The sequence below is a fragment of the Eucalyptus grandis genome, chromosome 4, assembly GCF_016545825.1.
Source record: "Eucalyptus grandis isolate ANBG69807.140 chromosome 4, ASM1654582v1, whole genome shotgun sequence".
In the NCBI taxonomy this organism is placed as follows: Eukaryota; Viridiplantae; Streptophyta; class Magnoliopsida; order Myrtales; family Myrtaceae; genus Eucalyptus; species Eucalyptus grandis.
The window spans coordinates 285,521-297,870 of record NC_052615.1 but is presented as its reverse complement, the minus strand read 5'-3'; the positions used below and the strand labels follow the sequence as shown (position 1 = coordinate 297,870).

Here is a 12,350-nt window from a genome sequence, read left to right as displayed (position 1 = left end):
GATGCCCATTATGAGCTGCTATATATTCCTAACAGATGTATGGCAACGAACTCTCAAAGTATGCTGGTCGCACGGATTATTCACCGGCATGAATGTTGAAGAGAGGTAAAGAGAATCCTGTTCAGCCCACCATGTGCGAGTGGGAGATGATGGTTTTAATTGGTGATGGGCTTAAGGCCCGTCCGCCCATGCTGGGCCCAAAAGGCCCGGCTCACGGGAATAGGGCCCGTGGATGGGGGAAGGTATAAAAGGGAGGAGAGAGAGAGAGAAGACAACTGTTGGAAATTAACGTACGTCTTCTCCTCTCCCGCGAGCTCTCTCCCTCCAAAAAGTACAGTAAGCACAAGGCCACTGTTTTCTCCCCTTCAAGGCGTCGTCAGATCGAATCGGATCGAACAAGGGACAAATTTTCTTCCTCTATTGGCGTCGGTGTCTAATCTGTGGCTAACAAGGTACGCTCGAATCCGTGGTGTGCTTTACGATCGGTGATACGTGTCATTCCCGTGCTTCGTCTTCCGCATTGATTTAGGGGTTCGATTTAGTGTCGAATCCACGTTTTCGGGGATCCGTTATTCCCAACATGTTCAAAGTTCATGAATTGGTTTGATTCTCCAACTTTAGTAATGTCGGTTTCGGATTAGTTATCGGTAGAGAGTCGGTGCGTTTCTCGCATTACTGTCGGGATGTTTCCTTGCAGAGCAGCGTAATGTGGAGCGATCGCGGAATTTGTTTGTGTTAGTGCTTTTTGATTTGTGGGAGATATTGGTTCTTTGCTTGTCTTTTTCCTATGGGGCTTCCGTTGATCTGTTATGGAGTTCCATGCGCGAGATTAGGAATACAATTTTGTTCTGTTATTGTATTTGGATAGGTTTGCAATTAGCGGCGGGTGTCGGCTCTCATCCATGAATCTAGCATCCTTCTTCTCAATGTATATCTACGGCGCATGCATACTAGAGCCCCAACGACAGAAGAACAAGACTTCTTATTATGAGAATGAGCTTATAAGGGTATTTGATTTCTTAATTTTGTTAAGAAATTGGGAGCAGAAGAAAGAGAGTTAAGCTTGCTGATCATTGACCCTCGCCTAGCTAGGCCAAGGGCCATCGTTGGTTTGGGGGGTCACGCCAAGGAATAAATTTAAAATAGAAATAAAAAGTAAAAAAAAAAAAAATACCCTTTTATTCTAAGAAAAATTTCTGAAATAAGGTCATTTTTTTTTTTTTTCTTTTCTTTTTTTTCCTTCCTTGTTCTTCCTCCTCTAGCCGGTCGTTGGGTCTTGGTGATCGATTAGAGATGAGGGCCAATTAGAGGTGGACCTTGCCAGCCTCAAGCAAATTGCTTGATTTGGCGAGATTTGCTTGAGGCTGGCAAGGTCCACCTCTAATTGGCCCTCATCTCGCAAGGTTCAACCTTACCAGATCTTGGCGAGGTTGGCGAGGTCCACCTCACCGACTCATGTTTGTGAGCGATCAGCTAGAGGAGAAAGAAGAAGGGAGAAAAAAAAGAAGAAGAAAAATCAAAGAAAATTATGGAAATTTTTTTTAAACAAAAACTCCACGTTCACAAAAAAATTGAGGTTATATCAAATGCTTTTTTCTTTTTCTATTTCGAGAATAGAAATTTTAGATTTGTACCAAATGTGCTCTTTTGCTCAAAATTTTTTCTATTGAATAGAAATGAACAAAATATTTATTAACAGAAATATTATCAAATGCACCTTTAAAAATACATAAAGTTTTTCTTGACAATTCATTAGTGCATGAAACTGAAATTCTTGCGAGGACATGAAACTTCCAAGTCGGAGACTAGGAACAAAATGGTTTTCAAGACTTTCTTGGCTTCTTTTGTTGCCTCCTCCCGTTGCTTCCCTGTGGCGTGAAACACTTTGAAGAAAATCAGGGACTTTGTCACCCTAGCCAAGACATCTTATTAACTTTGATGATCTCAGACACGTGATAGCTGGATGATAATACTGGTTTAATTGTTAAACTAGTGAAGCTAGCATTCCTTGGTTAACTAAAGAGATAAGTACAATCGAAGTTCTAAAACTTATTACGAAAATATAATTGAGTTATAAAACTTACAAAAAGTGTAATTAAGTCTTAAAACTTGTCAAATTAACATCGTCGAACTTACTAGCGAGGAAACCACCGGGATTCGCCCCGGTGGCCACCATTTCAACATGGAAGGGGAGGTGAGGGGTTCAAATCCCCACATTCTTAGGGGGATGGGGTGGGGACGAGTAAGTTTTAAGAGTGAGTTTCGACTCCCATGCTAAGAGGTAGGGCAAAAGTCTGTGAGTGAGTGTAAAGTAGGTGTAGAGTAGATCGACAAAAAAAAAAAAAAAAGAACTTACTAGCAGAAAATGCTGATTTGGCATAGACATGGCATTTTAAAATTATTTCTTATTCAATTTTTAAATAGATTTAAAAACTAAAGAAGAACAACTAAAAATTAATTTTTAAAAAGCTGTTAAAATAGAAAAGAAAATGGCAACTTCACCGCCGCCGCCACCCATCGCCGGAGGGCCGACAACCAGCCCCCCGCATCGCTGGCCCCTCCCGGCGATGGGTGGCGGTAGCGAAGGAGTTTCCATTTTCTATTTTTTTTTTTTTTTTACAGTTTTTAGGGTGCACATGACAACCATTCTGTTCCAGAAATAGTTTAAGGCAGAAATAGATTTTTCTATTTCTATTTCTAGAAGAGTTTCTAAGGAAAAATAACCGTTTGATAACATCACCAAATTTCTACTCTAAAAATAGAAATTCGTTTGATAACGACACAAAATTTCTTCATTTCCGGGTCGGTAGCGGCAATCAGCGACCGCATCAGCATTTTCTGTTAGCAAGTTTGATGATGTTAACTTTATGACTCAATTGAACAAATTTGACAAATTTTAGAACTTAATTACACTTTTTGCAAATTTTAAGACTCAATCGTATTTTCGTAATAAGTTCTAGGACTTCTATTGCACTTATCATTTAATAAAATTAATGCCAAGTGATCACATATATGCAGCATTCCTGCTTGTCCACCGCTCGAAAAGACATCGCAAGCATAACTTACCAATCCACAAAGGGGGAAAATGTACAAATAGCTCCATCACACTCGGTACAATTAACGTTGCATTCTTATGTTGTTTCTTTGTTCGAGCTAACCGGGATCCTAGTTATTGTTAAATGGAAGTTTTCCATTCCAAGAAAGTTCAGATCCCCGATTCCATGAAAGTGAAACTGTGAGAGCTTGTGCAGATGAGATCCTATAAAACTCCATAGCAGTACATCAGACATTGCATGAACCATGAAGTACATGTACATTATCAACGATCACTTCACGGCATCGCCTCTGAAATCCTTTTACAGGTGACAAACAGTTCGACCCGAATGCATGTTCTCGAAGCCCTGCGGTGCCCTGGAGCTGTCGTTTCCTAATATGACATAAGATTTTACACAAAAATACTCAGTTTTAGGCTATTGTGGTCATGCTGTTGCGTGATTTATGTGCAGAGATGAGTCTTATCTTAACCTCATTCTAGAGCGCACTAGCTATAACCAAAATGAGTCAAATGAATAGTCTTGGTGTCCCGCTAGTACCAACATATTTGCTACATTGGGATTACTTGTAAAAGTCGAAGCATAAAAATCTGCTCTTCCGTGCAAAGGTTTTTGAAGGAAGACAGCACTTGCTCCAAAATAAATGATTGACACAGAAAATTTATGCGTCGATGCAAATTATCTAGCAACTGATCCAAACTGCGAGACATAGTATTTCGACAGGATTAGAGAATAGTGATAAGTAGTCAAATTAAAACTACTTCGAGAAATTTCAGGTATGGCCTTAGGTAAACTAGTGACAGGGAGGACACTTCATCAACTTAGAATGATAACTGGGCAACCCCTCCGCGTACGTCATAAAATTCATTATTTTCACATGATTTTTTCCCTTTATCAGGTAGCACCCATCCTGCTTCATCGAGCCCATCCATCCATTATGAGGCCCTGATGCAATTTGTATTATCAAACCTGAACACAAATGTACTTCTTTCGCTGATTTTGTTTAAGTACATGAGTTTCTGAATAGTTGTGCTGTGGAGCGTCCGTATATGTATTATCGGTTGCTTACTCTGCTATCTCTTGAACACATGGCCTTTTGTCTTCTTAAATAGCAGAAAGATTTTCATGACAGCTTAGACATGCGCAAAACTGAGATTCTCGAATCTCACAAGGACATGGAGACTTCCGTATTCGAGACTAAGAGCATACTGGCACATCTTTTCTAATTTGCGACGACTGCAGTCCAAGATGGACAGTGCATAGAGAAGAAGATATTGACTTTACTTCTTGATCGTTCTACAGTACGGAAACGATGAAGCTGTGCCGGGATAAAACTCGAGCCTGTACTGCAAGCAGAGCCTCAAGTTTGAGGTCATTAAGGAGTTTTCTTGCTCATGTGGACCTGAGAGTTCTAGTTGCATAGCATTTTATAGGGAAAGCGTCAAGGATTACTGAACAAGAAGGATTAGACGCAAATCGTAATGGAAAAACGCATCATACCTGAATAATGAATCTCATCAATAGCAACAAATATGCATTTTCCTTCTCTGTTAATTTCATATCTTCCAGTCAATCAAGTTTTCGACATACCAACCTCATACTTTCCTATATTTAAATAGCATGCATAAGCACATTTTAGGACCATCACTACCCATTACATAAATCCACACGGAGACTGGAAATTTATTAGCAGAACTTGCTCACGGAAAGTAAAAGTCATCATCAAGACTCGGTCCACACGACTACACTGCTGATGGAGAAGACGCAATGGAAGTCTCCCTGAGGGGCTTGAAGTAGGCAAGCAGGGCCTCACGCTTCGGGAGGTTGCTTCCGATCACATCATGCGCTATGAAATTCTGCGCCCATCTGTGCAGGCGAGGATATTCGCTAGCTTCCAATAATTTCACGCCGGCCATTTCTTCCATGACTTGAAGCCACCAAGCTAGCCATCCAAAGACCAAATCTTGCAAGCCAATTTTGTCCCCAGCAAAGAAGTTGTCTTCCTCTCTAAGAGCATGTTCTTCAATGGTTTTCAGGACTTTCTTGGCTTCTTCTTTTGCCTCCTCCTGTTGCTCCCCTGTGCTGTGGCAAAATTTGACGAAAATTGGGATCTTCATCACCCAGAATGTTCATCGTTAGATAGTGGAGATAGTGGAAGGAGGATTTAACCATGCTTATTGCTTTCTTTAATTATCTTGTGTAGCTCTTTAGGGTCATCTTGTTCTGAATAACATCACAAGATTTACTCTGATCTAATTAGATAGAATTTCTTACATTTTTCATGGAAATTCTGTTTTCACTTCAAGATCAAGGCTTTTGAGACATGCACCAAACCAAGTTCTCAGAAAAGAAATCTTGACTGAAATATTTTAATAAATCTATCACGGAAAACAATTCCATTTCGATGTTCGTAACACACCTTGTCATCATTGAATTTGATCCAGAACCGGGCCACGGCCTTCTCATAAGGATCCCGAGGAAGCAGAGGGTTTTGTGGCCAACTCTCTTCGATGTACTCCAGTATTACTGCAGACTCTGCAACGGGTCTCCCTCCATGGATGAACACAGGGATCTTCTTGTGAACTGGGTTGCACCGCAACAATTCATCGCTCTTGTTGCCGAGATCTTCCTCCACATACTCGTATTCCACTCCCTTGAGCTTGAGAGCCCATATAACCCTGTAACTGAAAAGACTAGGCCAAGCTCCGAGCAACTTGACTCCCTCCATGAACCCCAACTTATTAGAACAATGTCCTTCCGCGTCCTGATCTGTGATGGGTTGGATTCTTATTGAGCTCTTTGAGAGTTCTTGGGGGACAAAGTCAAACTTGGTTTTTTATTCTTGAAGTCTGACACCTCGGTGATCACGCATTCATTAATCTAGACCCTTCTTGTTCAATCTTTGACTTCAGAGACAATTTGCAGAGGGTTGGTACATGGAAAGTTAAGTTCATTTGTTGAATTATACCACCGATGGCAATGGAATTGAATTATCTGATATTAATTTCACTAGAAGCCAATTCTACGCATCCCAAATTGAAATTTCAAAATTTAGTAGCATCCTTCTTCGACAATGATCATTACCGTAATATGACAATTACTCTTATAACAAAACCAAAAAAAAAAGTATATATATAAATTAATATTTGGCAATGGATAGTCGATAAGGTCCCTGCCATCACATAAAAAATACTAATATTTTAACCATAAAATTAAAACTAATTATACTTCTTCTCTTTTTGCGACGACATTTCTATTCACATTTTATGAACAGAAACCTCCGTCTTGGCGCGCAAAATGTTCCGTCTCTCTCGCTTGCTTCTTCCCGCTCCGTAATCGCATCCCGACGCTTCGCTTGGAGTTTCGATTTCGCCGATCATCTGATCCTTCTTCGACCGGATCACTGTGTTGTCGAGGTCGACAATGGAGATCGTCGCTCCGAAAGCGAACGCCGGAAGTCGACCGCGCGTGCGGGCTCCCGCCGGAGCTGGCTCTCGCTCATCTCGGAGCTCCGGCGCCCGTTCGGCCCCGGTAATGAACCCTCGATCGGGTCAAGGTATAGCTCTCCCCGCCCGAAGTTCGATTCGTGGATGCGAATGGCTTCGCCTGTTCAAAGTTCGCGAATTGGTTTGATTCTCCAACTTAGGGCTCTTCGCAGCTTTTTCTTTAGTGATGTCGGTTTCGGATTAGTTATCGGTAGAGAGTCGGTGCGTTTCTCGCATTACTGTCGGGATGTTTCCTTGCGGAGCGGCGTAACGTGAAGCAATCGCGGAAGTATTTTTGTTTTGTGAATTAATTAGGAATAGAATTTTGTTCTGTTATTGTATTTGGATAGGTTTGCAATTAGCGGCGGGTGTCGGCTCTCATCCATGAATCTAGCATCCTTCTTCTCAATGTATATCTACGGCGCATGCATACTAGAGCCACGACGACAGAAGAGCAAGACTTCTTGTGATGAGAATGAGCTAAGAAGGGTATTTGTTTTCTTAATTTTGTTAAGAAATTTGGAGCAGAAAGAGAGTTAGGCTTGCTGATCATTGTGAGGATAACTGCTTAGGCGTCAGGGAAGATGAAGCTATAACTCAAGAAGGAGCTGACGTTCGACTATGTAAGTTCATGTGCATATGATTGCTCTCTGAGCAGACACAACAATTGTTTTTTGCTTCATTATCTTAAAACACTCTAGCGTTTAGTATGTAATCTTGATGAATTCAATTTTATAACCAAAGCATGAACATGACATGCAGCTGATGTCCCGAAGACCTCTGAGTACGCATTTTTCAAGAAATTGAAGGAGAACAAAGGTCACAGATTTAGCTCCCGTTCCATGCAAAATAAGGCCACTCCAGCTACGAAGTTCATAGCTGATCACAATCCCAGCAGTAGGTTGAGAAACTTTATCTCGCTCACTTTGTAATGTAGAATGTACTGACTATTTCTATCTTCTTTCAGCAAGTACCCATGTGGTCGATAGTGTCCATAAGGAATCTGGGTCGTCACTGCTTCACCAGGATGTTATGCCTAACAATTTTGCCTCACTTCAATCTCCAATTGGAAGTGTTTCCAGAAAATCAGGTCTGCATTATAAAATTCTTGCCAGCGTCCTCAATAAGTTATTTCTTGTGGAATACACTGTATTACTCATGACTGAGTCCCATACTGCTTTGACGGGTTTACAGCCTTGGGCAAGCTCTTGTTTGTTTTATATCTTAATTTCGGGCATGACATTCATTACTGTTTGACTGTCTCCTTACCTCAGCACAGTGGTTCCCATTTAGGAAATCACCCTTGCCCTAAGATTTCTATACTGATATTATTGTCGACGGTTTCCTTGTTCCATCTCCTTCACCTTGGCCATCTAAATTATTAAATACATATATCACTCTGCAGCTGTTCTTCTGTTTAGGTTGGTCATGTTCTTTTAAAATACTTCAAGTTGCTTATCTGAAAAATTGAAACTATCTTCAGGAACCTCGTATATGTATAAGTGTGGTGAAGTCTTTACTAAGAAGAGGGAGAATCTACTTTTATGGGTCAAAACTACCTCCTTTCCTGAAATTGACGAACTCTGCTCAAAGGGGTAAGAAGCATCGCTGCTCATAAGTTTATGTTTCTTCTTTTTGGCTGAATGACTTACTGGGGACTTTTGGAATTTCCGATAGGTATGGTTTTGTTTCCGTACTCTTAAGTCGCCTAAACCCAATGAGCAGTGAGGACAATGTAAACCCAATGAGCAATGAGGACAATGTATGCTTGTATTTTTAGTCTTGTGGAATAGTTATTTGGTTATCTCCTAATTGCTGTTACCAAGTAACCAATACTTTTGACAGGATGCTACAAATCTTGATAGGAAGCAATTTGACTCTAGCATGAGCTCTAAACTGCGTGCTTACCCTCAGTCTGGTATTCAGTTAAAAGAATTTAATCATAATTGCACATGGGACTTTCTGGAAGCTGAAGGTGGACAGTATTTGGACTGTTCTCTATCTTCTGGGTGGCTAAAAAATTCTATGGAAAGAATCCCAGATTATATTCCAGCTGTTGCTGCCTTCAAGACCGTTACTTGGCAGGAATCTGAGGTAACTAATGGACAATTAAAGATTTTAAGGGCTCCATCTCCATACTATGCAAAAAATTCTGCTTCTTTCCGATATTGGATATATACCTCCATTTCATTTGGTTTGTCCAGGATGAGTTCCAAGCTCCAAATAAATCCTTGATTGAAGAGGAGACACGTGATTCAGATGGGCAATGGGTTCTCAACAATAAGAATAATGAAAGAGACTTATGCTTTGTTTGTCAAAGTAGAGAGCTCACTACAGCACCGGCATTGCTGACGTACCAGTGCAATGATTGCCAGCAGACTCTAGAATCTAGGTTTGGTGGGAGGGAATTATCTGCATTCTCTGTCTCATCTCATTATCCTTCAAAATTTTGTCCATTGCTATGCCATCCAACAAGCTTTCACAACGATGATCTTGAAACACATTATGACCCGCAGACTCTGCAATCTGGGATTGTCAGGAGTGAGTTATCTGCATCATTTGCCCCATCTCATTATCCTTCACAGTATTGGCCATCACAATGCCAATCGATGAGCTTTCACAATAATGATCTTGAAACATGTTATGGCCAACAGACTCTGGAATCCGGGTTTGGTGGCAGAGAATCACCTGCATTCTCTGTCTCTTCTCACTATCCTTTACAGTCTTGTCCATCAAAAATTCCTTCAACCAGCTTTCACAACCATGATTATGGAACACAATATAACAGGAAGGAAGATATTGCGATTTTTAATGATCTTCCTTGTTCTTTATCACACAATTTATATAATTCTCGCCAGGCTGAAGATCATGATTTTGATGACTTGTATGCAGTGCTCTCACCTTCAGAACTGGATCAGTTCATCAACAAGGGCTTCAGTGAGAGACATGATCACCCTCTAACCGATGGTTTGATGCTCTCCCTTGAATGTGATTCTGATTTGAGATTGATTTGCTTTTCATCTCCCATATCTTCACTGGGAAATCATATATTCACTGATTACACTCATCAATCTCCTCAAGATGGAGAAGTATTGTTGTCCTTCCTATGTGGGGAGGATTGGTATAAAAGACTCAAAAGTTCCATTCAGATGGACGTCTTCAGTGGTTTTAGCAGAAGTTCATTTACTCAAATCTTAGACAGAGAAAAGACTTACCCTCTGCTTCCAGATAATTCAAGCTCAGATGAAGGAGAAGTGATCGTTCATGGAAGCAAAATCTGTAATTTTGATGCATCCTGGCAATTTTAGTTCAACTCCTGTACTTCACTTTTGTGTCATTGTGGCTTGTCATAACCTTGCATTTGAGTTTTGATTTGACAATTTACATACTAGATAATCCTCTGATCGATTGAACTTCAGATGTACAGAACTATTGAGGAAACTAACAACCTAGATGCATATTCTCAAAAGCGGTGTAGTCTTATTGAACACTGTGATGCTGATCTTACTGTACTACATGTTGAACTGTAAGCGATACATGTCCTGCACATATGCATTTGCTGACATTCATATTTTAGGTTGTTACATCGCTGCTATAAGTGAGAGTGCATTGTTGATGCAAGAATGTTCTACTTAGTCACTTTGAAATGAGTTTTTTCGACAGAAACTAATCTAAGAAAAGCTCTGCACGCAACGACAATCTTGAGTCCTTCCTAAGAAGACTGAATTTCGTATCCCCCTCATTGATCGATGGCTTGATACTTCAAGTGATGGGACATTTTAAGTGACAAGTCCACTTGATATGCTCTGATAATATTAGGTTAAATTTTTACATGTTTGCATATCTTGTGACCTGGGAAATTGCTGTGGAGTCCCCCCTAAGAAGACTGAATTTCGTATCCCCCTCATCAAGTTCATGTCACTTGAGTCTTGGTATTCGATCGACGGCTTGATACTTAAGCAACGAGACTATTTTAAGTGACAAGTCTACTTGATATGCTCTAAAAATATTAGGTTAAGTTTTTACGTGTTTGAATATCTTATGACTTGGGAAATTGTTGTCTGCTGTAGGCGTGGCTCAATTTATGAACAGGTCGACAAGTGCTCCAATGAGCTCTTGATAACTTGATGACACTTATTTGAACTTAAGTAGCTCAAATGTGAGTTATGAACCCAAAGGATTGCGACTCTTATCAAACCGGGCATGTTTCCTCCTATCGAGATCCAAGGAAATCCCCTCCAATTATTACCTTTTGATTAGTGCATTGTAATTATGGACACGATTCGTATTAATTTATATACGAGTTTTATACATTACTTATAATTCACCGATTGGGAAGACCCCTTCTACCAGATCGGAGGAAAACGGTTGAGCAGCGAGTGGACCGACGGGAGCGTATTGCATTCAATCGAGCGATCGAAACCGTGAATGTTTTGGTGGAAAAGAAGACTTTTTTCTTGTTGTAATTTGGGCCTCAGCTTAACCCTTAAGCCCAGCTATACTTGGAGCTGAGCTCTCACCCACAAAGACAAAGACCTCCATCTCTCTCTCTCTCTCGTTCCCTCTGCAACCGCGCAGCTCCAAAGTTGGGTGGCCTCCATTTCCTCTGACGAGCCATGTGGGCAACGCCAACCCAAATCCCCATTCCTCCGTCGCTCTCCCGTGCCACCTATGGCTCCACCAGCTCCGACAAATTCAGGACAAAGTGGAGCAATCTGAGAGTGAGGGCCTCCTTCTTCGACTACCCTCTCGCCAGCCGAATCATGGTCCGGAGTAAGTGAATGTTCCACCCCCCACAGCATCTTTCTCTTTAGGTAGATTACAAATTTACAATGCATAGAATCGATCAGAGACCGAGCGTGCTTATCGAATTTATCTGTGCGGGTTCTGTTTCTTGCGCCAGACATACCCTATTCTCTGAATGAGAGCAGGTTGCTCAAGGAGTTCTCTACTTTCGGACACGTTGCTGAAGGTAAAACCTTATTGTTCCGAATTCATCACGCGGGGTGTTCTGTTGTCGGTAGTGGGTTCTGATCGATTCTTGGTCGCAGTCAAATTGGCCAAGGATGAAGCCACGAAACAGTCGAGAGGGTACGCTTTCATTCAGTACACCTGCCAGGACGATGCGGTGCTCGCCCTGGAGAACATGGACCGTAAGGTACCTCAACCCCCTCTGCCTCCGTTCTCTGCCCTGACCACTCTCTCCGATCCATCACCCACCACCCTCCATCTCTTTCGCTGCAGAAACTCGAGGGCAGGGTGATTTACGTGGAGATTGCCAAGCCCGGGAAGGAAGCCTACGATAAGCCTTGGACTTGCGGTCCCCCTCCGCCGCCGCTGCTGCCGCCGCACGATGATCGGGCGGCTGAATGACGGTTGGGTCGTCTCGAGTCCAACATCATGTGATTGAGCATGGGATGTAAATCATTGGCTTTGCCCTTTATGTGAGAGACGGTGTCTGTCGAAGTCGATCTGCAATTCCATTCTTGACTTCACATGCCTTCTTTTGCTTTTTCTATTCACTGTGTCTGAGAGTGAAATTATCCAATCCATCGTTGTCCAATACTGCGACTGCGAGTATCGATTCACATTGCATCATGTTTTGGAAAACCATTGTCGCCAATGTTGGCCAATAAAAAGTGTATGATGCAACACATTTGTATCTTTGACATTATACTGTGGTGGATATAAAGTGGAGAAAATCAAACACGTTGTCTGTGCAACTGTGCCTAAATCAGAGGAAAATAAGGTCAAGTGGTGATAATTCAGAGTCATTTTCTTTATAAATTATGCCTTCAATGACAGCTAGCAC

At 41.5% G+C, this 12,350-nt stretch overlaps 3 protein-coding genes across 4 annotated transcripts; 2 read left to right on the top strand and 1 right to left on the bottom strand.

Annotated features, from left to right (window-relative positions):
* Positions 1-4,637: 4,637 nt before the first annotated feature.
* Positions 4,638-5,833, bottom strand: LOC104440613 (glutathione transferase GST 23-like). The gene is made up of 2 exons (XM_039311121.1): positions 5,473-5,833; positions 4,638-5,164 (listed from the first exon to the last, which is right to left on the bottom strand). The coding sequence occupies exons 1-2, from the start codon at positions 5,779-5,781 to the stop codon at positions 4,796-4,798; spliced, it is 678 nt and encodes a 225-aa protein (XP_039167055.1). The 5' UTR covers positions 5,782-5,833; the 3' UTR covers positions 4,638-4,795.
* Positions 5,834-6,358: 525 nt separating this feature from the next.
* Positions 6,359-10,007, top strand: LOC104440612. Of its 2 annotated transcripts, none has more exons than XM_010053533.3 (8): positions 6,359-6,609; positions 7,054-7,161; positions 7,301-7,435; positions 7,506-7,628; positions 8,022-8,133; positions 8,216-8,273; positions 8,384-8,632; positions 8,743-10,007. In XM_010053533.3, the coding sequence occupies exons 1-8, from the start codon at positions 6,477-6,479 to the stop codon at positions 9,844-9,846; spliced, it is 2,022 nt and encodes a 673-aa protein (XP_010051835.2). In that variant the 5' UTR covers positions 6,359-6,476; the 3' UTR covers positions 9,847-10,007. The 2 variants fall into 2 exon arrangements, with proteins under 2 accessions (XP_010051835.2, XP_010051834.2); XM_010053532.3 differs by having other exon boundaries at positions 8,216-8,300.
* Positions 10,008-11,076: 1,069 nt separating this feature from the next.
* LOC104440611 (glycine-rich RNA-binding protein 4, mitochondrial) lies at positions 11,077-12,233 on the top strand. Its single transcript, XM_010053530.3, has 4 exons — positions 11,077-11,311; positions 11,442-11,510; positions 11,590-11,696; positions 11,783-12,233. The coding sequence occupies exons 1-4, from the start codon at positions 11,155-11,157 to the stop codon at positions 11,909-11,911; spliced, it is 462 nt and encodes a 153-aa protein (XP_010051832.2). The 5' UTR covers positions 11,077-11,154; the 3' UTR covers positions 11,912-12,233.
* Positions 12,234-12,350: the final 117 nt, after the last annotated feature.

Coding starts and splice junctions, on each gene's coding strand:
- LOC104440613 (XM_039311121.1), bottom strand. CDS start 5,781: ATGGAGGGAGTCAAGTTGCTCGGAGCTTGGCCTAGTCTTTTCAGTTAC. Junction 5,165..5,472: donor TCAAATTCAATGATGACAAG/GTGTGTTACGAA, acceptor TGGGTGATGAAG/ATCCCAATTTTCGTCAAATT.
- LOC104440612 (XM_010053532.3), top strand. CDS start 6,477: ATGGAGATCGTCGCTCCGAAAGCGAACGCCGGAAGTCGACCGCGCGTG. Junction 7,436..7,505: donor AGCTGATCACAATCCCAGCA/GTAGGTTGAGAA, acceptor ATCTTCTTTCAG/CAAGTACCCATGTGGTCGAT. Junction 8,134..8,215: donor GACGAACTCTGCTCAAAGGG/GTAAGAAGCATC, acceptor AATTTCCGATAG/GTATGGTTTTGTTTCCGTAC.
- LOC104440611 (XM_010053530.3), top strand. CDS start 11,155: ATGTGGGCAACGCCAACCCAAATCCCCATTCCTCCGTCGCTCTCCCGT. Junction 11,312..11,441: donor CAGCCGAATCATGGTCCGGA/GTAAGTGAATGT, acceptor TTCTTGCGCCAG/ACATACCCTATTCTCTGAAT. Junction 11,697..11,782: donor TGGAGAACATGGACCGTAAG/GTACCTCAACCC, acceptor CTTTCGCTGCAG/AAACTCGAGGGCAGGGTGAT.